This window comes from Drosophila erecta, unplaced genomic scaffold, assembly GCF_003286155.1.
Source record: "Drosophila erecta strain 14021-0224.00,06,07 unplaced genomic scaffold, DereRS2 tig00000126-arrow-pilon, whole genome shotgun sequence".
In the NCBI taxonomy this organism is placed as follows: Eukaryota; Metazoa; Arthropoda; class Insecta; order Diptera; family Drosophilidae; genus Drosophila; species Drosophila erecta.
The window spans coordinates 11345281-11370379 of record NW_020825209.1 but is presented as its reverse complement, the minus strand read 5'-3'; the positions used below and the strand labels follow the sequence as shown (position 1 = coordinate 11370379).

General features: G+C 41.7%; 2 protein-coding genes across 2 annotated transcripts; one reads left to right on the top strand and one right to left on the bottom strand.

Moving 5' to 3' along the window:
* Nucleotides 1-24: 24 nt before the first annotated feature.
* On the bottom strand, nucleotides 25-25099 carry LOC6551057 (relaxin receptor 2). Its single transcript, XM_001978265.3, has 18 exons — nucleotides 24818-25099; nucleotides 15265-15702; nucleotides 15013-15124; nucleotides 14799-14870; nucleotides 12774-12851; nucleotides 12512-12583; nucleotides 10206-10277; nucleotides 10063-10134; nucleotides 9845-9988; nucleotides 9679-9750; nucleotides 8518-8661; nucleotides 8299-8415; nucleotides 1511-1746; nucleotides 1327-1441; nucleotides 902-1046; nucleotides 681-835; nucleotides 550-623; nucleotides 25-484 (listed from the first exon to the last, which is right to left on the bottom strand). Exons 1-18 carry the CDS (start codon nucleotides 24834-24836, stop codon nucleotides 195-197), a joined length of 2427 nt encoding a protein of 808 aa, XP_001978301.2. The 5' UTR covers nucleotides 24837-25099; the 3' UTR covers nucleotides 25-194.
* Nucleotides 20514-21178, top strand: LOC6551056 (protein HLJ1). The gene has a single exon (XM_001978264.2). The coding sequence runs from the start codon at nucleotides 20625-20627 to the stop codon at nucleotides 21018-21020; it is 396 nt and encodes a 131-aa protein (XP_001978300.1). The 5' UTR covers nucleotides 20514-20624; the 3' UTR covers nucleotides 21021-21178.

Genomic DNA, 25099 nt, shown 5'->3' with positions numbered 1-25099 from the left:
GGAAATGCAGCAACATAAATGCCCTGTGATAAATAACTTCGAATTGATATCAGAATAATAAGTACGTAAAATACCAAACGTTTAAGGGACCAATTACTTGGAAGTGTCCTGTGGTGAAGCCACCCACCCTCTAGCCCCACTCGTATGTAAGTCTGTTGATCTCGTGCTGCATTTTACGCCGCCAGTTACGCCGCCTACAGATAGCTCATCTGCCGGTGGGACATCCGCTTTCGCCCCGATCCGCCGCCCACACCGCCGCCCAAGTGCGCCAGACTGACACTGAGTCCGGACTCGTAGGCAGTCTGGGTTTGGGATCGGGTCTCGTTGTTCACCAGCGAGCAGCTGGGCAGTGTGTGACAATAGCGGCGCAGCTGTTGCTTAAAGGCCGCAGTGGTCAAGGTGTAGAGCACTGGATTGAGGGCCGAGTTCACTGGCAGCACAAGTACCGCCAGCCAGGCGTAAAGATCGGGCGAAATTTCGCAGCCTAAAGTGGGTATATTTAGTAGGTAATCAACATAAATAATATAAAGGTGTTGCAGATCAACTTACCTGAGAGGGCAGCCACTTTGACCACGATTATGGGCAGCCAGCAGGCGCAGTCGGTGGTCACAATGATGGCAAAGCTATACAAATATGATATTCCTTTAATGGAATCCTTTTCCTTGGATTACCAAACTTACCGAGTGGCTACCACATTCTCGCGACCGCTGTGAGTGCTCCGCATTCCGCCACCGGAATCCCTGATCGCTTGCAACATTCGGATGTAGGAAAACAGGATGAAAACCAGTGACAATGTGTTGACCAGGATGAACAATAGCGCCGAGTACTCCCAACCCTATAAGATTACTTTTGGTATATTTTGGAATATTAAGAGAGTGTTTTCCCAGGAAAAGGAGATTACCTTCGCATAAGGATCGTGGATATGCAGGGATAAGCAGACACCATTGTTCCCGTAGAAATGGTTTCCAAAGTAGGCATTGGGCAGGAGTGGAGCAGCAGCTAATCCGAAACTTATGCCCCACAACAGCAAAAGACGCAGGACAATTCTATGGTAGGTATCTTGTTAATAATTTATAATGGCCTACACATGCAAAACAAAAGCTTATGCAAACTAAAATGAAGCAGTAGAAAAACAATCAAAACAAATATAATTGCATTACGAGCAAAGCATGGAGGCAAATCAAATTCTGGGCATTGATATTTGAGCAGTCAACAAATCGGCAACTGTCTGCAGCACAAGTAACTAATGTAATAAGATAAACAATAACCTTTGCCATACACTTTACTACAATTCCAGTTCAAGTTGGTATTCCCCTCAACACTTACCGAACTTTCTCCGTATCCCGCGGCTTGAGGGGCCTCGTCACAGACATCAGACGATCCCAGGTGACCAGCGTAAGCAGCAGCGTCGACGACTGGCAGCTGAAGGTGCTGAGGAAGCCTACACGGCGTATACGTAATTCGCATTAGCCTCCCATTAGGGGCGAGATGGCCGGAGAAGGATACGCACCTGCGAAGGCACAAACGCCGCTGTGCCGCCAGGCCTCCTCGTATTTGATGTACTCGCCGCGAAAACTAATGTCCGCACAGGCAATCAACGTGAGGTAAATGCCCATGAGGAAATCGCTGGCGGCCAAGTGGCGGAGGTAGAGCGAGTGCTCCACATTGCTCCGTGACTTGTAGAAGTAGCGCCCCAGCAGGACCAATAGGTTGCCCACCACGGCAATCGAGGCCATCACCCAAACGCTGTTCAAGCAGATAAAAGTGCACAGATAGAAAATGAAAATGGCGTCTGTTGAAATGTTAATTGTTAAATGTTAATTAATGTCTGTTACTGATGTTAATTCTGATACAAATTGGATAACTTCGAGTATGCATATAAACAGACTTTAAAATGAGTGTGAATTAGTTGCTGTTTTTACTTTCTTTCTCTCCCCTTTCTCTGTGTGTATCGAAATAAAGCAAGATAGAATGCTATAGTCGAGTTCCCCGACTATCAGATACCCGTTACTCAGCCAGTGGAAGTCACTTTCACTGCGTCTGTGTCTCTGGAAGCTACATGCTTAGTCTCAACATTATAGCTTTTGTAGTTCCCGAGATCGGCGTTCATACGGACAGACGGACGGACATACGGACAAGATCAGTTCGACTCGGCTATTGAACCTGATCATGAATATATATACTTTATATGGTCGGAAACGCTTGCTGTCTAAACATGTGTTTAGACATGATAAGTAGACAATCTATAAATATGTTCTATTTAAGGGCTGCAATAAACATGTCACGGGACAGCATAAGTGGCAACTACAGATAAGTACGGTTGCAGTGGTCTATTGCCGAAGTGTCAAGAGATATGATCACGCGGGAGGTGACTAGCGCGGTCATAGGCTTCAAACATAGATTTGAGATAAACCTCAGCTGCATTGACCAACGCAGACTGCAGCGTCTTACAAGCGCTGCATTATATAATTAGATGATAAGAACCTATGTAAGAATGAATAAAAGGCGATGCCCTCGCAGCAGCGAGTCAGTTAGATTCAAACACCCGAATTGAACTCATTAAGTGTACGCATTAGTTTATAGTGTGAACATTTTGGTCCTTCGAGCCGGATTCGACTCTGCAGTTTCCCCCTATATGGTAAGGGATTCAGAGAAAGGCCAGCTCCTTTAAGCATTGCTAAGTTAATCTTGCAGCTAAAGGTAGCAAAAATAATTGACTCTTGTTTCCCCCTACCAAAGGTAAGGAACAGAGATAAATATAAAAAGCAAAAAGATACAAAAGAATCTTTTATGTTTTTAAATAAAACAAGCACCTTATAGTCTATAGTTAAAGGTTGCTTTGTGTACCATTATAAATTGTGGTAAGGCGTGTTGAGGCCATACATCAGCAATTCTGAATTTTACATTTTGGTCCTTCGAGCAATTCTGTTGTTTTCCCCCACCAGTGGTAAGAAACACAGAAGAAAAAAACCAGCGCTTCAAAGTAAAAAGAGCAAGGTTATTCGAGTGATTCTGTTGTTTCCCCCACCAGTGGTAAGAAACACAGAATAAAAGACCACGCCTTAAAGTACTAGGACTATAAGGTGAAACATTGTGTTCTTGCTTTTCCTTGGCTGATCAATCAGCTGTGAGTCGAGGCACAGCTAGGTCAACTGGGCGACCAATCAAAAAATCCTCCAACGGATCACGCCAAAGAATATAAGCAGAAAGCACAAAAAAGTCACAGTGATTGTTTTCCCAACATGTTGTCGGAAAGATCTGTGAAATTGATGCAAGACCAAGGAGAGCTGCAGAACAAAATACTGCAAGCAATCAAGGAAAAGGCATCTATACCAGCAATAGAAGCATTGGTAGTTCGATTCACTACTAACAACAATGCGCTGGTAAAATTGGGAGTTGGCGATCATCAATATTTTAATGATAAAATATTTATTAAAACTATGGATGCTGTCAAGGCCTACAAGGAGTCGCAATTAAAGGTAGAAACACTTGAAGAAATAAATATACCAAGTGGATCAAAATTATCTGATAGCGCATCAGCTCGGAGCTCCAGTCCAGTTGATAATCTGGTTCAACTGGTGGATAGAAGAGCGGACAGGGTGAGGCAACAGATGAGCCTAATTTACGAAACCCTGGATAGTTCAAGTGAGATTGAACTAGTCAAGCAGCTGGCAATGATGAAAAGTCATTGGTCCAACGTGACGGACACACTGAAACTGCTTGAAAACAAGTATGACAGAACTGTCTTTGATCAAGATGAGGCAGACATTCTGCAATCTGAAGTTGCCGCACTAGAGATGGTACTTCAAATGAAGTTGGAACAGTTCAAAAGTTCCAACTGCGACGTGCCAGAACTCCCAAAAGTGGACCTTCCAACGTTCAATGGAAATGCGAAGGAATGGCCAACATTTTACGAGCTGTTCTCTGAGCTAATAGACAGCAGGAAGGATCTCAGCAACACAAGGAAGCTGGGATATTTAAGAGCCTGCTTAAAAGGAGAAGCTCAAATGGTGGTTAGCCATTTGATAACGGGATCAGCGGCTAGCTATACAGCAGCGTGGGAGCTTATCTGCAAACGCTATGAGAATAGCAGAAAAATATTCTCCCAACACTTCAACAAATTAATGGAATTGGAGTGCTTGCTGCCCCATGATGAGAAAAATTTAGGGAAGTTTTTGGATACTGCGACCGAGAGCATATTCATCATAAAGCAAAAAGGAAAAATAGGAAGCTCTGCTGACGTAATTTTAGCAGAAATTCTGCTGCGGAAATTTTCGCCAGAAGCCTTGCAGCTGTATGAACAGCATGTAAAAAAGGCAAGAGATATACAGTCCTTACAAGACGTACTGGAGTTTATTGAGCAACAATACAACTCAGTAAACGCCATTACCAAAAATACCGCTCAGCTTGCTACAAGAAAAGTGCAAGTTAGATCGTGTGCCTTTTGCTCTAAGGATGGCCACGATATGATAAAGTGTCTCAAATTCAGAGCACAATCAATTGAAAAAAGAAAAGAATTCGTTCAAAAGAACAACATGTGCTTTAGATGCTTTGGAAAGCATAATGCTATCGACTGCAGAAAGGAAATTACATGCAATCGATGCTCCAAAAGACACAACAGCCTTCTGCATGAAGACACAAAACGCAGCATCAACAGCAATAGCCTTAAGCAAGGCCAAGACACTCTATTGGCTACAGCTGTTGTTTTAGTGAAAAACAAAGCTGGAGGTTACAACGAGTTGAGGGCGCTTATTGACGGTGGATCCCAGAAGACGCTGATTTCAGAGGAAGCAGCACAAATATTAAGGATTCCCAGAGTAAGGAGTACTATAGAGGTCGAAGGTATCTCCCAGACTACTCAACTATCAAAAAATAGTGTCCACCTAACGATCAAACCAAAAATTCCAAGCAGCTTCAAAGCATCAACGGAAGCATTGGTTTTACCAACACTCCATAGAGCCCTTCCCAGCAAAAAGTTTGATATTGATATCAACAAAGAGTGGAAGGGCTACAGGCTAGCAGATCCACGATTCAACGAGCCAAGCAGAATTGACATAGTGATAGGTGTGGATCTATTTCCCCTGATTATGATGGAGAAAATAAAAACCGTGAATGGAATCTTGGGACAAAAAACCAAATTTGGATGGATTGTGTCCGGAAATATAACTCGAGCAGCAAAGCAGAAAATTATAAGTGCCACTACATCAATAAATCAAAAGGACCTGAAACGCTTTTGGGAATTGGATAGATGGAAGCTGATTCAACGCATCAGAGGTGATTTTTGGAAGAAATGGAAAGAGGAGTATCTGGTGTCATTGCAAAAGCGAACCAAATGGCGCCAAGAAAAGCCAAATCTGAAGGAGGGACAGCGGGTTCTTATAAAACATGAGAACACTCACCCTGCAAGATGGCCAATGGGAAGAATCATTAGTACGACTAAAGGACAAGATGATAAAGTCCGGGTAGTCACGGTTAAAACAAGCGATGGGGAAGTAAAAAGATCGCTAAACAAGATCTGTCAACTTCCTGTTAGCGAAGCAAAACCAGCTGGAGCTGGAACGCATAAATGATAGACGACTACTGGCCGTACATTTTTCCCCCCCGGAGAATGTCTAAACATGTGTTTAGACATGATAAGTAGACAATCTATAAATATGTTCTATTTAAGGGCTGCAATAAACATGTCACGGGACAGCATAAGTGGCAACTACAGATAAGTACGGTTGCAGTGGTCTATTGCCGAAGTGTCAAGAGATATGATCACGCGGGAGGTGACTAGCGCGGTCATAGGCTTCAAACATAGATTTGAGATAAACCTCAGCTGCATTGACCAACGCAGACTGCAGCGTCTTACAAGCGCTGCATTATATAATTAGATGATAAGAACCTATGTAAGAATGAATAAAAGGCGATGCCCTCGCAGCAGCGAGTCAGTTAGATTCAAACACCCGAATTGAACTCATTAAGTGTACGCATTAGTTTATAGTGTGAACACTTGCTTCTGCCTGTTACATGCTTTTCGACGAATCTAGCATACCCTTTTACGCTACGTGTAACGGGTATAAATACAGTAGCATCATTTGTGACCTTGACTTGGACAATTGTCGTTATGCCGCTACCCATAAATTCGAGCAATTAAAGGAAATTTAAGTCTTCCCTGTGGGGACTGCACTCTTTCCCCAACTCGTAGTGTGTGACCTCTGCGTTCGTGGCTCGCACAATTGCCAATTGCCCGGTCGGTGTGCCTCATTATTGCAGTTCTGCTGAACTGGGAGGTGTGGCCATGGATGCCACATTATGGAGTGGAATCCCGAGACTTGGGCACAAAGCACAAAGCAGAAAGCATCAAGCAGAAAGCAGAAAGCACCAAGCACAAAGTAACATCAGTGTTCAGACAGCAGAGCAGAAACCAGCAAAAGTGAGTGCCAACTGCGGTTCCATGACAATTATATAGTGTCTGCATGATGATTAGGCTGCGTATGGAGAGACTTGTAATTTATGCCAGCCTTCCGCTTCCCATTCATTGCCAACACATCCGTTCTGATTATGAGTAGCCATCAATTATGCTTGACCTAAGGAACAGCTGTCAATTTCATTGAATTACTTAATTAAACGAAGTTGCAGCTCCTTTCCAAGGCTTAATTGAAACTAGTACAGGAAGAAAGTATGAGAGTGTCTGACGCCATGGGAAATAAGCTTTAATGTAATCCTTCTTGGTCAGTGATTAAAAGTTTGTGGTCAGCAAAAGTTAGGAATATAATATTCCAAATTATTCAAGACTAGAAAACAGTGGCTCCTAAAGTAAGAAACAGAGTCCTCTTTAAGTCAGCAAATTTGAATTTTAGCTTTGCATAGCAGTAAATAAATCGAGGTCACCCGATCAAACGAACTGGAGGGTATTACATCCTCCTGCCTGCAGGAGCAACGCCATAATGTTGTAAATTTGAGAAAAACATACCCGCTGCACAGCAGACACTTTCGCCATTGGATGAAGTGCAGTTGTGAATGGAGTCTGGGAATTCAGGTGGCTAATACAAGATGGGAAAAGCCTGAGAGCAAGGAAATGAAGCGAGCTGGAAAACCGAGAGCCACGCCAACGACTAGAAAACCCAAAGTATTTAATTTGTATGAAAACGTCAACTTAGAATAATGAAATAATGTTCTAAGCACAAAAGTAAATTCTCGCTGGCACCGGTATCCTTGTAGTCCTGTATCCTTGGTCTCCGCATCCTTATTTTTGTCTGCCTGTGTATGTGTGTGCACTTGCTCGTGTTTGCTTTCGCTGTGAACACATCGAGTTGGAGATGGAGATGGAGATGTGGATGTGGACGGAGTTGAAGATGAAGATGTGGGATGTGCGATGTAGATGAAGACGTCGGCATGCAGAGTGTGTGTAAAATGTGTTAAAGGCAAACAAACAAGCCGACAAGGAAGGAGCGTAATTTTCATTTTCAACAGGAACACATCCTAGACGACGACGATGAGGCGATGGCAGGCAGCCAGATAATCACTCAGCAGACTTGATGACAAGTGACTGCCGGTTGCCGGTTGCCAGTTGCCAGTTCTCAGTTCCGAGTTACCTATTTTCAGTTGAGAGTACCCAGTTGCGGATGGAACTACTTATTTGTCTTGCCAAGCAGCTACTTGGCCAGGATACCCAATTTAGAGGCAAGCTTAATGTTTAGACATCGAGTCTAGCCATTTCAAATGGCACGAATTTGGGTGTTGAGCGATTAGAGCAGCGGGTTATTGGCGCCCAACGCGGGGCCACGAAAGCTTTGCGTTCAACATCAATTTGATAATTGATCCCAGCTCGTGATTTAACTTTACCGACTATATTGCAAGCAAACTACGTCAATTGCATAGATTATAAATGCAAAGCTAAAACTCAATCTCCTGCCATTCTTGAAACATCGGAGCGCTCAATTAACTTTGTCAAACCAATCTAAGCAGTCGAATAAGCCCTCGCATCTATTAATTAAGTTACTTCAATCAAATTGTGCATAAATTTGAGTGCGCTCCTGAGTTCGGCAACTTCCTTCGTAGGCAGAACAATGCAGTTCTCGCACTCTAATTGCAATCAAGCCCGGTTCGGTTAAACTTCGAGGGCCATAATGACAATGATTTAATTGCATTCTAATGAATGCGATTTGCACACAGACCGCAGAGCAAACGGAAGCCAAAAGCCCTTAGGTTTACATGCGGAGTTGCGGAGTTGCCCCGGGCTTTTTGCAAGGGCTCTTAGCTTGATTAAATCGAAATCATCTTGCGTACTGGGGCTTAGCACTTCGTACTTACCTGCCTCGCAATATCTGATTGTCCAGCAAGTGCAACTTGCTGCTGATGCCATCGCCATGTGGATCGCAGACCCGGACATTCATGGCGGCGCTGCACAAATGGAACCAGGAGAAGTAACTGCCGGGGACAGATACAGATACGTAAAAGGTATTTTAGGGATGTGTGTTGCTCATAACCATAACAATTTGGCGGTGGCGATGGAATGGCTCTGCTACTCACATATAATCCAGGCTGCTCAGGTTTTTTAGGACCCGCGGATCAAGGGTCTGAAAGCGATTGCCTGTTAGCAGCAGGGAGCTCAGGTTCTTCAAACAGGCGAAGGCCTCCAGGTCGAATCCTTCGATCCGGTTCTCGTTCAAGTGTCTATTGGGGCAAAGGGAAATCGAAGAAAAAGGCACAACATTTAGATGAAAGTGGTTAACACATCAGAGCTGCGCGGGTTTATGGGCCAGCGCATAAAAGCCAGGCATTGGTATTTTTTTCCTAGCTTATTTGCATTCGAGATTGGCAGTTGCGGCAGTGGGATAACAACAAGACCAGCTCAGAGCTTAGACTCAGGCATCGGACTCGAAGTTTCATCATTAAAGTTGGCCCACCGATGCCGTGGCACGTATCCGGCATTTGTCCGCCCATCTTTCTCTCTGATGTTTCCCTTGAATATCTATCTTTTGATTTTTGCCTTGCATGCAAATCATTCCACAGGCTGTATTTTTTTGTCTTCGTTATGCCTCCTCAATATGCATTACATGATAGCTTGGACGATGGGGTAGCTTCTGTAAACTAGCGGCTAAGTTTTCGCCAATGAAAAACTGTCAGCTTTTTGGCTTGCCCCGAACCGCCGCCCTGGCCACATAGCATTATTGATAAATTAAATTCCTTGGCCCAAGCGAAACTTAAACGGCAATAAATCCAAATGACAGTTTCTGCCCCAGCCCCAGCCACACCCACAGCCACAGCCACAGACCCTTCTCTTCCGTCACTCAACTTGTGCTGCTCGGGATCAGAAATCGGAGGTCCCGAAGTCCTCTGGTCACGAGAAGTCCTCTGGAAGATGGAAGCCCAGCAGAAGGAAAATTCCATCGGAGGTCAGGAAAGTGACACTTGTTTGTTCGATGCCCTCCCATAATACCAGCCTGAGGGTATGTTCGAATTCATGTCTAGTGGGCTTAGAATTAGATTCGCTTGAAATCTGCCTCTACATAGATTCAAATTTACTTCTAGCCGCAGCCTAGAGTTAGCTAAGCTCTGCGATATATTCTAGGCAAACAAGCCTATTATTCGATGCAAATTAGGGGATTGGGTGTAAGAACTACTACATATAGAGCATACTATTTTACAGGGTATTTTGAATGTTTTGCGTTTCAACTGCAGTAGACTTACAATCCTTGTAGATTGCTGAGATTGCAAAAGGTTTCATCTCGTACGTGGGATAATCGATTGCCAGCCAGAAATCTGCAATAGGCAACAGATTGATATATTAGCGGGTAATAGTAGTATCCATCCATTTGCTCCATTTCTACTTTCTCCGGAGACATCTACTACTCACAAGTATCGAAGGCGTGGAAAGGGAAATGTGTTCGCGGCAATGTCCTCGATCTGATTGTAAGCCAAGGACAAAGTGTGCAGATTGAGCAGGGTTCTGGGAAATCTTTCTGGATCCAGACGCTTCAAGTGGTTTTCGTTGAGATAGCTGCAGGATAACATACTCATATATATGCATGTGCACTCAAAAGGACTTGGGCCAAGGACTTGGGCGGTACTTACAGCACTTCCAAATTCGGTAGGTAGGCAAAGACCTCGGCCTCAAAGTTTCCTATGCGATTGCCGCGAAGGTCCCTTAAACGAGTATTAAAATTACAACATATTTAGCTATACTTCATATTAGCTTTTAGTTTTCAAACACTTACAGCTCCTGTAACTTTTGTAGATTCAGAAAATCGCTTCGTTTCAAATGGTGCAGGTGGTTGCGTGCCAAAATGCTGACCGCCCCCAAAAAACAACATGAAATAGATAAAAAATCTTATTTTAATGCTGAAAAGTTGGCAACAAAAGCCGATGCAATTGCATTCAGCCAGTGAAGAGTCGGCACATATATCTTGATTTTAATTAGCCATTAAGCGCAAGTAACAAACGCCACACGAGAAAATGCACTTTTAGCCCTGCGAAACCTTGCTCTAGCTACACCGAAAACAAAATCACTGTGACAAATTCAAAAAAAAAAAAAATAAAAATAAAAACTATAAAGCTTAGTTGAGTATGGTACCAAAAAAGCATTTATAAATCTGATATACTCTCGAGAATGCTTTGTCAAGTATCTTTTCGATAGCATTCAATTGCTTGCCAGTTTCTTGTCGAAGCACTTTTTTCCCTGTGTTTTATTGTCAACCGGACAGAGACAGAGCCAACTTTCAGGCCAATGCCAAGTGCAGCTGGTCCTCCGGATTCGGTGGCGCCGGAGACGGAGTGCAACGGATATATCTCCGTCCACCCATCCGAAATCCGCCTTCCGCCGCAAAAGTGTAACTGAGTTGTTTATGTGTTTTTGTGTGCCGGCAGTTTTGTCTATTTTGCAGGGCATTCAAAATGGGTATTATGAATGGAAAATGAATTGCGGATAAGTCGCCTTTTATTGCAAGGCGTAAATACATTTATAATATTACGTCCTTCAGTTCAGCAGACTATTTTAATTGGAACTGCTACTTTATAAGCCAGAACTCAAGCGGATGCCTTTTCGTATGTATGGATGTATCTGTTCTTAATGATTACCCATTTATCGCATAACCCTATACTATTGTCGGAACTACGCACCTTAACTTGAATCAAAGTGCCTAAGAACTTTGGATAGTAGCAGCAAAAAAGAGCGTTAGGATTCGCTTATAACCGGTAAGTTGAACGGTAAGTTTTGGCCTTTACCGCTTGCCGTTTTGCCAGCTGGCGTTGTTATTGTTTTTGGACTTTTTTTGGGGCGGGGGGGGCCTTCGAGTCACTGCACAAAACAAGCTGAAAACTTTTTACCGTCTGTGCTAATATTTTTATGCTCCGAGGCCGCGAGGAGAAAAAATGCGGAGAGGTTGTGAGTGGGGTGGGGAAATTGGGAAAATCGCCACAACAATGAGGCAAAAATGCGATGCCACATTGTCAGTCGATTGGGCAAGAGGTTGGCTTTAATCCTGCAACAATGGGCCAACTTTATGGGCCAACAAAGGTTGACAGCAATTGTGATTGTGATTAGCATCGACTGCTGTGTGTGTGCGTGTTTGTGGGTTTTTACTGTGCCGGCCAATTCTCATATGAGTCGTGATATAATCGACCCTCTACGTTTATTGGCAATTACTGGATTTTTGTCATTTAGCACCTCCGGGTGGCCAAAAAATAATGGCTTTTTATCGCAGCATATCTCTCACTGGCCCCTTCGAAAGTGGTTCAATTTGGTTCACTTGTATTGTGGGCGCAAAGTTGTGTGTGAAATTGTAAGCCAAGTTTCTGTTGTTTTTGTCTAATTTGATTTATGCTTAATTAGCATTTACTTGCACACACACAAATCGGTATTCGTATTGCACCTTTTTTTTATTAATACAAATGCTCGGCAAAGCCAGCGGATGAAATAAATAAGCGAGACACTAATGCAGGGCTAAAATACGGGCTATACATCCGGCAGTTCAATGCAACTCAATGCTATATGCTAATGGAGCAAAAAGATATGTGCTATATACTATTTTAAACAATTTGAATGTTGTTGGGCACTCCATAAATGGCTAGTGCTTTTTAATAGCCCTATGTTGCATACAATAACATTGAAAAGCCCACAAACATTTACTTGGGGTTGGGTGACCCCGATATCTTCATAACTTCATAACTGATCTTTTTCAAATGGGATATAAACTAATAAATTGGTGTAAATCATTTTTTAGCTATAAAGGTTATAATATCATAGGAAGAGTGTAACTTTTTTATTAGCAGCGATTAAGTTTGGTGACCCCGATCCAAATGGTTTTTCTAAAGCAGGCATGCTTGAATTGCATATATCTTAAACTTATCCCGAACTTTGAGTTCAGGTTTCTTTCAATAAGCCAAAGTCGGCTATTTTGCTTAGCTTATAATTGGCTCATTTACAATTGGCCTTTATCCGTGAGCAACCGGAAGTTGGCCGTAAAGTAGGTGGCGTAATAAAGTGGGAAAACAGCATAACCGGCATTAACGAACCGATACTTACAGAATACTCAATTGATTGCTCTCGGGGAAGAAGTGCTCCGGCAGATGCGGTAATTTATTATCGTCCATATAACTGGAAGGACATAATCATGAGCATAATTTGGTCTGAGGAAATTATTAAAGATGCGAGACGGGGTGAGAAAAAACAAACAAAAAAAAAAAAAAAAATACGGAAAACTGTTAAGTGCACATAAATAATGAGACTTAATTATGAGTTATTGTGGGAGTGGGTCAGGACAGGAGTGGTGGGACAGGATACTCACAGGGTCCTCAGTGGGTTGTCCGCCAGGCGATCGAATGCATGCGAGGCAATCTCACGGATTGCGCAGAACTTCAGCACTCTGCGGAAAACGAAAAATAAAAAAAATTACTTAAATAAAGTAAAGAAAAACGTGGGCGAGTACCCGAGTGAATAAAACGTAATAAATATGAGATTCAATTGTAAACTTGGCACAATGGGCGTCGGCTGTAAAGTTCCCTTATATCTTCATAGCTACCATAACTTTTTGACCCCTCCCCCAAGACGAGATATGGATAATAATGCGCTTTGTTTTCGTCGTGTCATTGTTTTGGCCCCAAAACTTCGGTGCTCATTTGTATGTGCAAATAGCGGGGGCCAACGAGCGTTGAGCTCCAAGTCGGACTTGCATTCCGTCTTCATTAGGAGGGAATTAATTTGGAATTTAATTTTTCAATTGATTCCAAATTTACATCTTAAGGCACTGTTTCCGTCCACCGTTCGTTCTGCTTTACCAAAACCTTTTTTTCCATGTTTTTCTTTATAGGAACAAATTTTGCTATAGGAATGAAGAATAGAATGGCTGAAGAATGTATTTCAACTTGAATTTGGTTTCCGTTTGGCGAACTAAATTGTCCAATAAATGTGTGTATTCCCCTTGTTTTTGTTTTGCATCTAGTTTTTATGGCTAAATGCTGGATAAGCCAATGTATTTATAGAAGTAATTGTCACCTTAATTCTCTTCTTGAAATTCTTCTGGAAAGAAAGACAAACAAAGTTGTCTGTGCCTTTGGGCTGAAAAATTCATCATCTCATATCTTTCCACGAAATCGGGGAAAGAGAAATGTGTAAAATGCAATGACTTCTTGAAAAATATCCCACGGATAAAAATAAATGAAAGGCGATTGGAGCCACTGGAATATACTTGTTGATTTTATTTTTCTTGTGAGAAGTGTGCAAATTGGCGGTCAGGAAATCGTATTTGGAGAAATGACAAGAAACTAAATTCCGCTTTTGCAACACTTTCCGTCTTAAATTCGAGCTCAGATTGGTTAAAACTTTAATGTCATCTGAGAACTTGCAAAGTCACTGCAACACTGAAATAAAAATGCCATTTGAGTTTGGCGCAGCTCAGTTTAATTTGTATACATATGTAATTAAACTTTGTATATACAAAAATTACTTTGGCGTCAAACAAAGAGCATAATTATAATGACTTTTCAGGATTTTTTTTAAATAACAAAATTGCATGTAATTATACTGAAAATGTTGAACCTCTTTAAAAGGTTTGCTCTGTGCGTGTACTCTGCACCCACCATTGTTGCAGATTTATACCTAGATCGTGCGGGAGCTTCCAAAACAAGAACTCTGTGGATGTCCATCTTCAGTGAATGGCGATACGACATGTACCACGAATGTCTTTTTTAAGTCGGGACACTATGTCCTTTGGCACAGTGACACATAAACTGCAACACGATGCCGTCTGGCTCTGCATACATGTACATATGTATGTACGGGTGAGTTTCTGCGTATCTGGGTATCTGGGTATCTACTGGGTATGTTTAGCCAGCTTCGAAAGGCGGTGAGTCCTGGCTCATCCTTCCGGCTGTCTGGTTTGTACGTAATTTGTATGTGCGCCAGCGTGTGATGGCCACCAGTGGTACTGAGGCAACGACAACGACAACGACAACGACAACGTCGACTACGACTACTTAAAGGCACCATTAAGGACACAGCATGTCGCTAATATTCAATGCGGTCTGGTCTGGAGCGGACTGGACTGGTCTGTTATGTTATATCCTCGTTCCGGTCCTCGTCCTCGGCCGCCTCCTAAAAATTTAAACATCCCCCATCGCGTGCAGCCGCTGCAGTTAGAGTCATCTGCTTGCATTTCCGTTTTAATTAAGAACCCGAACGGGTGTTATGACATCCCTTAGTTTACTTTACGGAGCGGGGAACCGCCATCAAACACCCACGAAACTATTACTTACCGAAAACAATGTTAATGGACTTCGCTTACAATTTTTTATCCTTCAAAGTGTTTACTTACAAGCTCTCAACGGCTGGCAGTTCGCTGAAGAAGGTCTCATGGATGGTCTCGAAATTGTTTCCCGTTAGATCGCTGTAAGTTACAAAAAAAAACACTTACAAATTGCACTTTACAATGGAGCAATGGTAAAACCTTAATAAGCTAATAACTGCATAATATTGGAATTAGCTAAGAAGTACAAACAACTATAATAAACCAACGAAACTGTACTTACAGCGTTGCCAGATCATGCTGCGGCAGTCGTTCTGGTATTTCGGTTAGCTGCTGAAATCGGCATAGAATTTCGTCTCCTCGACAGGGACAGGAAAAGTTTTCGTTGGGCCACACTAAATGAAAAGCCGACTTCTATTTAAATTCAGTTTGATACGCCTTAAAGTTTACGTTTATGTTCTGATCTGATTAATGCACGATCAAAATGGCTTACATTTGTTAAACGGGCTTATACTATTGTTAAATCAGCACTTACGGCACTCGCCAATCCTAAGATTGTCGTGTCTCCCGAAGGGCTGTTTCCTGTACAGGTGGTCCCAGTACTTGGCGTCCACCTCGTTCACGCAGTTCACCTCATCCGATGCATCATCGCAGTCGACACTGCCGTCGCAGTTGGCTCGCTGCGGAACGCATTGCGCCGTGGTATTGCAGTGGAAATATCCGCCAGGACACTTGTCGGCGGAGTCGGGAACCAGGATATCAGACTCAGCGCCATCGATTACGCCCAGCAGCGATATCACCTCTCGCACGGGGGCTTCCGCCTCTTTGGCGTCCGCGACTTCCGTTTCCGGTTGCGTTCCGATTCCCGTTCGTATAGCTTCGGTTGCCGTCCTTGTCGCACCTTCTACTCCTTCCGTCACACTAGAAGCAAGTGCGAGCAGAATGGAGAGAGTAATAGTGATGGGCAGGCGAGCTAAAAGTGATTAGCAAGGCGATAAGGATTAGTTAGCTTTGCTAACGAAGAACCAAGATTCTTCAGTATGCAGGTATGTATATTAAATTTATACACATTCAAGACTAGAAAAATTGGGTTTATTTGAATACTAATGATGTTGCTAGGCACTACATATAATTTAGAAAGGCTATTACCAAGATAAAAATAGCACCCAGGACGTAATTGGAATGCTACCATTCAAAATGAAAATGTAGGCTAACTTATAGCCATAGGGAACCCAACAAAAACCAAATAAAATAAACCTCAAAAGAATAAGAGAACAGATTTTCAACGCGTTGAAACAAACAGATGCTCTTGCCTATTTGGCTTCATAAATTTCTTAAGCAAATGGGGCCGAAATATTTGTTTAACCGATTAAATGGGTTAATTAGCATTCGATTAGCCGAAAAGCGAAATAGAATTGAACACTCTTTGGTCCATTCATTGATGTTTTGCTCGATGCAAATACATTCTATCTATACATTGTACGTATTGTATGTATATTTATTGCATATATATTTTGTATATGGCTATATACAAATATGTATTTACTGAGCACCCCCCGAAGGAACTTCCCTTGAGGCTGTTGTCAGTGCATTTATCATTTTTAACGATTGCACTTAAATGCGTCGCCATTTCCACCGCCCACATGGAATCGCAATTGATTGTGATCGAAAAGGGATAGGTGGGGAAATATACTCGTACGCATGTATGTACATATATTGGATATTTGAAGTTGGAAACTGTAAATGGCAAATATGTAAAATGTGTAATAAAAATTACGCACAGTACATTTGGGGCTCAATGGCGACGAAATGGCCCGTGAAATCCCAATTTCCCCCTTCTGCCATCACGATGCCATCCCCACAATATGTAGTATTCATATTCCCCCTCCACCCGAAATCCTTTCGATTTCACTGGGCCTTCGATAAGGCATCAGCCACATCATCAGCATGACTGGTTGACTTTCTGATGGACACGATGTCGTGATAGGAAATGAAAAGAGCATAATAAAGAAATGAAACTACCTGCACAAAAAGTATAATTATAATGCGAAAGCCGAAAAGGTAAACAAATGCAAATCAAATTAAATCGGGCGAGGGTATATCGAGCTCAAGGGGTAATGATAGCATCGAAGTTTGTGTACCCTACTATTCATATGTCGCAAATGCAAATATAATTCTCGACAGGAAAGTAGAGTTATGTAGAGTGTGTAGTATCTTCTTTTTTTGCGCCTAATATTGACAGTAAATGAGATACAATTTATTAAATGCTTGTACTTTTCTTGTACTATTTTTGCGGCAAAAATAACAGGTTTCGCGTTGATTATCATATTTGTTGTTGAATAAACATGCGACCCGCAAAAGCAAATATGCAAAGTTCGCCAAATTGAAAAGTCAACATAAATACACAAATATATTATGTATGTGCAATATGTTGTTGATTGTGGTTCAATCTTTTTTAAGTTTTTCTTTATTCAGTTTGCTTCTCTTTCAAGCTCTCGATTCGATAATTCGTTGGTCGATCGTTTGTTCTCAAGGCTACACAATTAATTCTATCGATATTATTTTTATATTTATACACAGCTTACACTTAGTACTTTGTATTTATGCACAGCTAACAACTGTAAGATTTAATTTCGCTATTTTTAGACAAAAGGGAAACAATAATAGGGTCCTTCAGAATTTGCGTAAAAAACATATTTGCCGATCGGCAAATGGAAAATTTTCCATTTTTCAGGCAGTCGAAAACATATGGCCTGTCCCCCATGTTAATCCGCATCAACAAGGACCCCGGGATGTCCTGGATGGGCGATTGCATTGCTTTGGAGGTCATAACTCAGGCGGCGGAGAGGAGAACGGATTGCAATTACCGCCCGAGATGCAGACCGGTAAGGAGGCAAGGGGGCAAGGAGGTCAGGAGGACTGGAGGACCAGGATGAGAAGGACTGCCACAATGGGAACTGAACTGAAATGGAAATGATGCACAGGGACGGCGACTCTATAAAAGTGTAATTAAGCGCGCCATCCAAAGGCGGGAATGGTGATCCGAAAGCCAGGACAAGGACAAGGACATTGCGCATTTGACACGTGTTGCTAATGTGCATGGGGATGGGTTTTTGAGGCTGAACGGAACAGGGAATGTTACTGAAACTGAAACTGGAACTGGAACTGGGGCAACTTGGAGCACCGGCCTCCGCAGCAATCCAATCCAATCCAATCCCCTTCAATCCCCTCCCAACCAATCCAATTCCCCCGTAAGCCCCACGAATGCCGATGGCATATCAACGTTTTGTCAACACATTTGCGGCAAATTGAAATGTTTGATGTGTGCGGCTTGGACTCGTCTGGCTACTGCCATGATTGATGAGCTAGATCTCAGCAGGGGGCATCCGCATACGCATCCGCATCCGGCGTCTGCTCTTCTCCATTTTCCACAGCTTTCCTCGATATTTTCCCCCATCGCAAGTGCATGCTGCAGAAACGCCTTCACTCATATACTTTTACAACTTTGTGGCTCATAAATTCTCATTGAGCCACTCAAAGAGGTGCACCACTGCTGCCACTGCATCTTGGGAACCTTCACTGAGCAGGAAATCCTAATTGCAGAGCAAATGCTGAAGGCTAAGATATGGTCAAAACTATTTTTGGTTAAATGCTTGAACTCTGCATTTCCTAAAAACTGAAATTGCGACGAGCCAAATACGTGCAGTGAAGGAAAAATATATGCCATTGGTGTAGTAGTTATGTATTTCGCTTTAATTGGTTTTCTCAGAGGTGTATGTATATAGTATGATATTCAAGATATTCCTTTCAGTGCACCCTCAAAACGGACTTCGATTTGTTTATTCAGTCTGACTCCACTAATCCCCAACCATGTGACCTCCAAGAATCGGTCGAAAGTAGCCCCCAGAGGTGAAAGTTTCAGTTTTTTCCTGGGCGGGGAGCAAAGCCCACTTAAAGGAAACGAAAACCCAAAAGGAACACACGAAAATAGAAGTCAATTGTGCTGGACGAACAGGTAAACAAATTATCTGCAGTTCGATGTCCGATGCCCATTTCAACATTTCAAAGTCCGTCGACTAATATCTATAAGATCATCTGATGAATCACAGTTCTTCGCCAGGTATAAACAATAGAAAGAGCTATTATTGCTGCCAAAGAACAGACAACTAACCATCTACATCCATTTACAAACATATTTGAAAGCTTAAAACTTAACATGTGTACAAATAATGAGTACTTGGAATTGGTGCGAATGTTTTGTTTAAGGATTTTCACCAAGAGTTGGGGCTCTCAAACTGATGGGCATCTAATTTATGTGGCAAACAAACAATGCTGCTGGATCGGCGGCATATTAAATGGATTCGGAATGGGAATAAGCTATATGTCTATAGGACTATTACGACATCTACTAAAAAAAAAGCTGAGAAATTCCAAAAGCTTTATTCACTCCGCCCCGTTCGACTGTTTAGATTCAAACGGATTCCGAGTACAATTTTCGTTATTGGAAAAGAATTTTTATACCCACCCAAAATGGAAAACAATAACACTGCGAGCAGAGCAAAGTTTTTGGCTAACAACAAAGTTGTAAACATCAAATTCGACTGGGCGGGCAAAAGAGCTAAAAGAAAAAAAAAATGTAAAAAAAAAGAAAAAAATTATAAAAACAGCAGGCAATTTTAAACAAAAAATAGGCTTGTCAAGTGCCCATTCGCAACGGGTTAAGTAATTATGTATATCAGACTACATATTTTTCTATATTTTTCTTTTAAAGCAGAACAGCGAATGCCTAGCCATTCCATTTGGGAGACTCATTTGCGTTTACCACACTTAATTACCCGATGGAAATTAATCATTTCATCGCTTTTTCGTATATGAACCCCGATGGGAAGCCATGCCAATGATTAGGGATAGCAATTGGAATTGGATGGTGGGTGGAGTTTGTCAATAGTTCGGCTGTTTGAACTGCCGCTGACAGCAGCAGCAAGGGCACCGAATACAAATGAAAACAAATGCGATGCGAAATGCTTAATGCTTAATGCCCGTGCGTTTGGGGTCAAGGGTCAGGGGTCATGTGACACATGAAGACAGGGGAAGTCCTGGCGAAATTAAGCAGTTTCTAGCCGGCTTTCGGTGCACAGAGAGAACACATCAACGAAACTTCAAATGGTATCGCACAAATATCGAATGCAAATGAATATTGCACTATATTCTTATTCTACTGCATTTCCCACCAATTTTTTTTTTTTGTGTAAGAATTTACTGTATACCCAATATCATAAGAAGAAAATAGATTATTTTTCTCACTGCAATTGCCGATTTGCCCTATTGCTGCTATTTGTCTTTCCTTCTCGGTTAGGCTTCAATCAGGGAATTACGCTAGTCATTTTTCAGTTTTCCACTTGGCAGGGTCAGAGGTCACATCACTCACACACACACACACACACACACAGACACGCCTCAGCACATATGTAAATACCGTTGGTTTAGCTTGAATTCGTATTTTGATTTGATTTACCACAAAAAAATATATAACTTCTGATTGCTGTCCCTTTTTTACCTAAATAAAAGAAATTCAAAACTGCCACGCGCAATATTAATTTGATGGCCTTTTGTGAACTTTAGTACGCTTTTACTCGAAGTTCCATTACATTATAATATTGTTACTATTCTATTATAATATTATATTTTTTGAATTTCTCAAAATATTTAGTATCCACTTATTTTCTAGGCGAATCATATTGCAGAGGAATACCCCACACATTCCGAAGCGATATTTCGATCTTCGATGTTCGATGTTCGTATTGTTAGTCATCGATAAAGCTGAAAGCTACAGGCACAAAAAGTACTGTAATTTCATCACAAATATACTCCATATATGAATATAGATCTCCTAGAATGGAGGAGGACTACTACATGATACTGGGCGTGGATCCCACAGCCACCGAGCAGGAAATCAAGGACGCCTACAGGCGCATGGCACTCATTTACCATCCGGATAAAAATAAACATCCACGGACAACGGCGCACTTCCAGAAGATCAATCGTGCATTTCAAGTCCTGTCAAATGCGATGAGCAGGAGGGAACACGATCGATCTTTTCAGTCACGAAGGTCTGAAGCCCGGAGGCCGGAAGACCGGAGGCCGGAAGGACCCCCAGATCCTCAACCTGGAGGTCAAGGGGAATCCCTGGATACATTGAACACTGTTATTGCTGTGGGCGTAGCACTGGTGGCTGTTTTTGCTGGATTCGGTGTTTACCATGCAATCCGCGGAGGGAATAATAACAAGTGATATATGAAGTCTAAATAACATATGTTATAAACATATGCGAATTGTAAAAAATGTGGTAGTAAAAATTGAGTAACTTTAAAAAGGCATAATACGTCCTGTATCTGTGTGATATCTTAAAAATAATTGGAATAAAACGGGCTTTTCCGTGAAAATTAAAACCTTTTCCGTTTTTTTAAAAACCTACGTGTATATTAAAACCCAACAGGTTTACTAAAACCTGTTAGTGACTGCTAACATTGCAAAATCCATTATATTAGATTATGTTTAATCTGAGATAATCGAATGAAACGGACAAGTTTGGAATATATGATTCAAGTTGCTCCACAAATTATTGGCTGTAAAAAGTTTGCGAATGGCAAGGAAAACTTCTTTGAAATGCGCCCTAACTCGATTCTCCTAGGTGCTTCGTTGAGATTTGTTCATTTTGGGAATTCAATTATTTGCCAACTTGAAATTGAACGAATAAACAATTGGATAAGTACTTTCTTTGAAAATCGGTATAAATAGTTTCAAAGGCCAGAGCCTTACACTCATTTTGCACTGAATTTAAATTTTATGAATATGTACATTGTAGATACATATTTATAAAACATCATATGTGATATTTTTTTTGTTTGCTTAACCACTTTCTTTAAAGGCAAAATGTGTTTTCACTTCATTAGCGAGCTGCGTATTTCTGCAGGACCTCTCTGATCCCTTGGGATTTTACACTTGCCACCCAAATTAGGGAATGGATCCATTCGCACTTCAATCATATAAGAGCCCCGCCCCAATCTCAATCCCAATCACTTTCCATTCGGAGATTCCCAGTCCCCTTCCTGTTTCATCCCCACTTTTTTTGCGCTTTTTGGCAATCATTCAGAACGCCTAACATGTCCGCTTCGGATTCAGATAAAGATGCCTAAAGGCCGCAACGGCTGAACAACACCACTGCAACACTTCCGAGCGAACCCCTAATGAGGCATAACCTTTATGGCGGGCACTGTACTGCCATTGCCGCCGCCATTGGCAATTCAATTATGCGACGCCTCAAAAATAACACCACAAAATTATATGGATTACTTGATCAACTTAAAAGCCCGACTGGATCTGGACTGGACCCACGCTCTGAAACTTGATAGTGGGCCTTCAATTCATTGGCCCTCTGGAAATTGGACATCGGACGTCGGACGTCGGGGGCATCGATTAGCGTCCGCCGGATAATGATACGGATACGGTCCCGTCTGTGTGTCTATGAGATGTCTATGCGGATGCTTAGGACTATGGGCGCACTCGAAAAAAATATGATAGAGTTCAGCAGTAAACTAGAAATATTTAACTTAAAAACGGGTGTATATCGTTATATTTACTAATTTATTTGCTTATTTAAGTTTACATGTTTCGGGAACTACTTATGCACATGTTAATAGATCACACATTTATTCGAGTGTGCGACTAGATGGATAATGGCTAATGGATCCGCTGCAGTGCACCCACACGCGGACCAAGTGAAACTGTAGAACCACTGGCCCATAAATAACGATTGCTGGCCGTATTCAAATTACCTAAAAGCGGAATACCGGAGTTGGGTGCGGAATGGTGATATGGGGATTATTACTCCAGAACCATAACCCCATATTTTCGGTTGGAATTTTCCCGCCAGCGACAAGTTCTTAAGAGTGGAAAATCGCCGGGCTTCTCCTTACACATGTATGTGTGTGTGCGTGCGTGTGTGTGTGCCTTTGGGTCACGGAAAATCGGAAAAAAATCGAGGGGCGGACTGAAAAAGAGAGTTGTGGGCGGCACACTTGCACTCCTTCGCTTTCGGCTGCCTGAGTTACAATTTGTTTTTTCCGCTTCTTCCGGTAAATTTGTCAGGGTTTTCTTCCCCAGCTTAAGCTTTGTAACTAGGATTAGGTGTTACGAGGGACACAGAGCGTTTATAAGACATATTTACAATTAAAATTGGGCCAATTGGTGATTTTAATTTCAAACCTTTCTCTTTCCCTGGCAGTCGGTTTGCCAACCCCTTTGTGCGAAAAAAATGATTTCGCTAATGTAGAGGTTGCTTAAATTATAAAGCTTTTCAATTTATCAAAGTTTAACTTTACTTTAAAGGAAACATGAAATATGTTCCGTATAACATGCCAACAAATCCAGTGGCCACTGAACAACATAAGTAAATGCCCTCATAAGGTAATCCACAACTAAGCTTATTATAAATGCAGCAGAAAAAACTAATAATTACCCCAAGCAGCTAACGCAAATAGTTTTGGCGAATTTAATAGAATTTGAGCCCCCGCTTAGAATTTGAGATAACCCCCACTTAATTGGCACAGTGGGTCATTAAAAGACGTGGTTTGTGGGGAGGGACTAGACAAATAATCCCGTAGCCACGGCGCTATATACGAGTTTATACATATATATATAAATGCTATATAGTGGGGATGAACGGATTTGTCTAAGCTGCCAACGCAGTTACAACTAATAACACAACTTTTGGGGCACCAAGCGTTGTCAGGTCAGCGCCCCTTTTGCTGGCCACAGGAACCACAAGGAGCCTGGGAGCACCCTAGACCACCCTAGTCCACCCTAGTCCACCCTAGACCACCCTACCCACCCATTCACCTTTTTAAACCGAGCATATCCTTCTCGCCTAGGCATTTGCAATTCATTCGGGCTCATAAATCTAAACGGCACCACGCACTTACACTTAATGACATTTTATTACAACATTTTAACGCAGACCCATCGACAGAGATAGAAATAGACATTGCCGCCACTGGGTGCGAAAGAGAGGGCGCGAAAATGCAGCCATTGGGGCGTCAGCTCCATTTTAATAACATAAATTAATATGCAAATTGGAACAGAATTTTAATTGAAAATCGTTTCGATAAAAATACGTTTCGGTCACAGGGTTTTCGGTGCATTTTCGAAATGCCAAACCGAATTCCTGTCAATCATCAACATTTTGATTGGATTGTGTAAACTGTTTTGGCACAATATTTTTACACCTCACGAAACCTGAATCATTTCTATATATTCCAATATTCCTACCGTGTACCTTATTATTTATTTTTTCACCTTAATTATATGCGCTTAAAACTATTTTAAAGAATTCGGCAACGCACCAAAAAAAATACAAAATGGTTGTATCTAATGCACTTTTTATTTGCAGACATTTCTGTTTCCCCGAGCTCAAACTTTATCGTAAAAACTTCTTGGTGCCCTTTGAACTTTCTCAAACATTCAGTTCTTTCCTCACTTTTGCGCCTTTTCGTGCAACCAACTTTAAGAATTTCTTTGTACAATTTCGACATTTTTAGAACTTTTGAATACATTTTTAGATTGAATAGTTCTTGCAAATAGTATCCATTTGAATTGGTTTACACCTGGCATTCAATTTCCTGAGATTTTTCCCATGTTTTTTTTAATATATTATTAATGTTGTCTTTGCTTCAAGTTAAATTCGAAAAAAAATGTATTTGAAAACTGGAAATACCGTTTATGGTACGAAAACTGAAAATCTACTTAATATACATTTTTACGAATTTCCCAAAGCAGCACACTTAAATATCAAATCCCCAACTATCCCATGGATAACATCCACCGAAAAGTCCCAAATTCCAGGCACTTTCACATCCGCAGATGGTCAATATCTTGGTCGGGTTTATTATTTCGATTCGCGTTAAAATGCCACACAAACATTGCGGATTGAGTAGATAAAAACTAATACACGTGAAATCGGCTATAGCTGCACCGATAAATATACACACAAACAAAAAATGGGGCTTGTTGTTTATTTTTTCGGGACGTACGCATGATCGCTATTGACATCCAGGAGTTCTGCGCTTTTTTTCCACCGTTTCACTGGACAATAAACAGTGTTTTTAATTATAGACTCTGATGGGCACAGCAACAAAAAAAATAATAAATAAAATGAAAGAAAAGAAAAAAACAAAACTTCGCCGCACTATGTGAGATCGCGGATCTGGGGATCCAAAAATATATACATATACACGGATCACCGCGGAATATATTCGAATTATAGTCGCTTTTTGGTCCGCAGCGCCGCGCGTTCGCTGCCAACGACAACAAAC

Excerpts from the sequence above, each read along its gene's own strand:
- LOC6551056 (XM_001978264.2), top strand. The coding sequence starts at position 20,625 with ATGGAGGAGGACTACTACATGATACTGGGCGTGGATCCCACAGCCACC.
- LOC6551057 (XM_001978265.3), bottom strand. Across the intron at positions 9,751-9,844 it reads TTTCCACGCCTTCGATACTT|ATTTCTGGCTGGCAATCGAT; the intron begins GTGAGTAGTAGA and ends TGCCTATTGCAG. Across the intron at positions 1,747-8,298 it reads AATCAGATATTGCGAGGCAG|CGTTTGGGTGATGGCCTCGA; the intron begins GTAAGTACGAAG and ends CTGCTTGAACAG.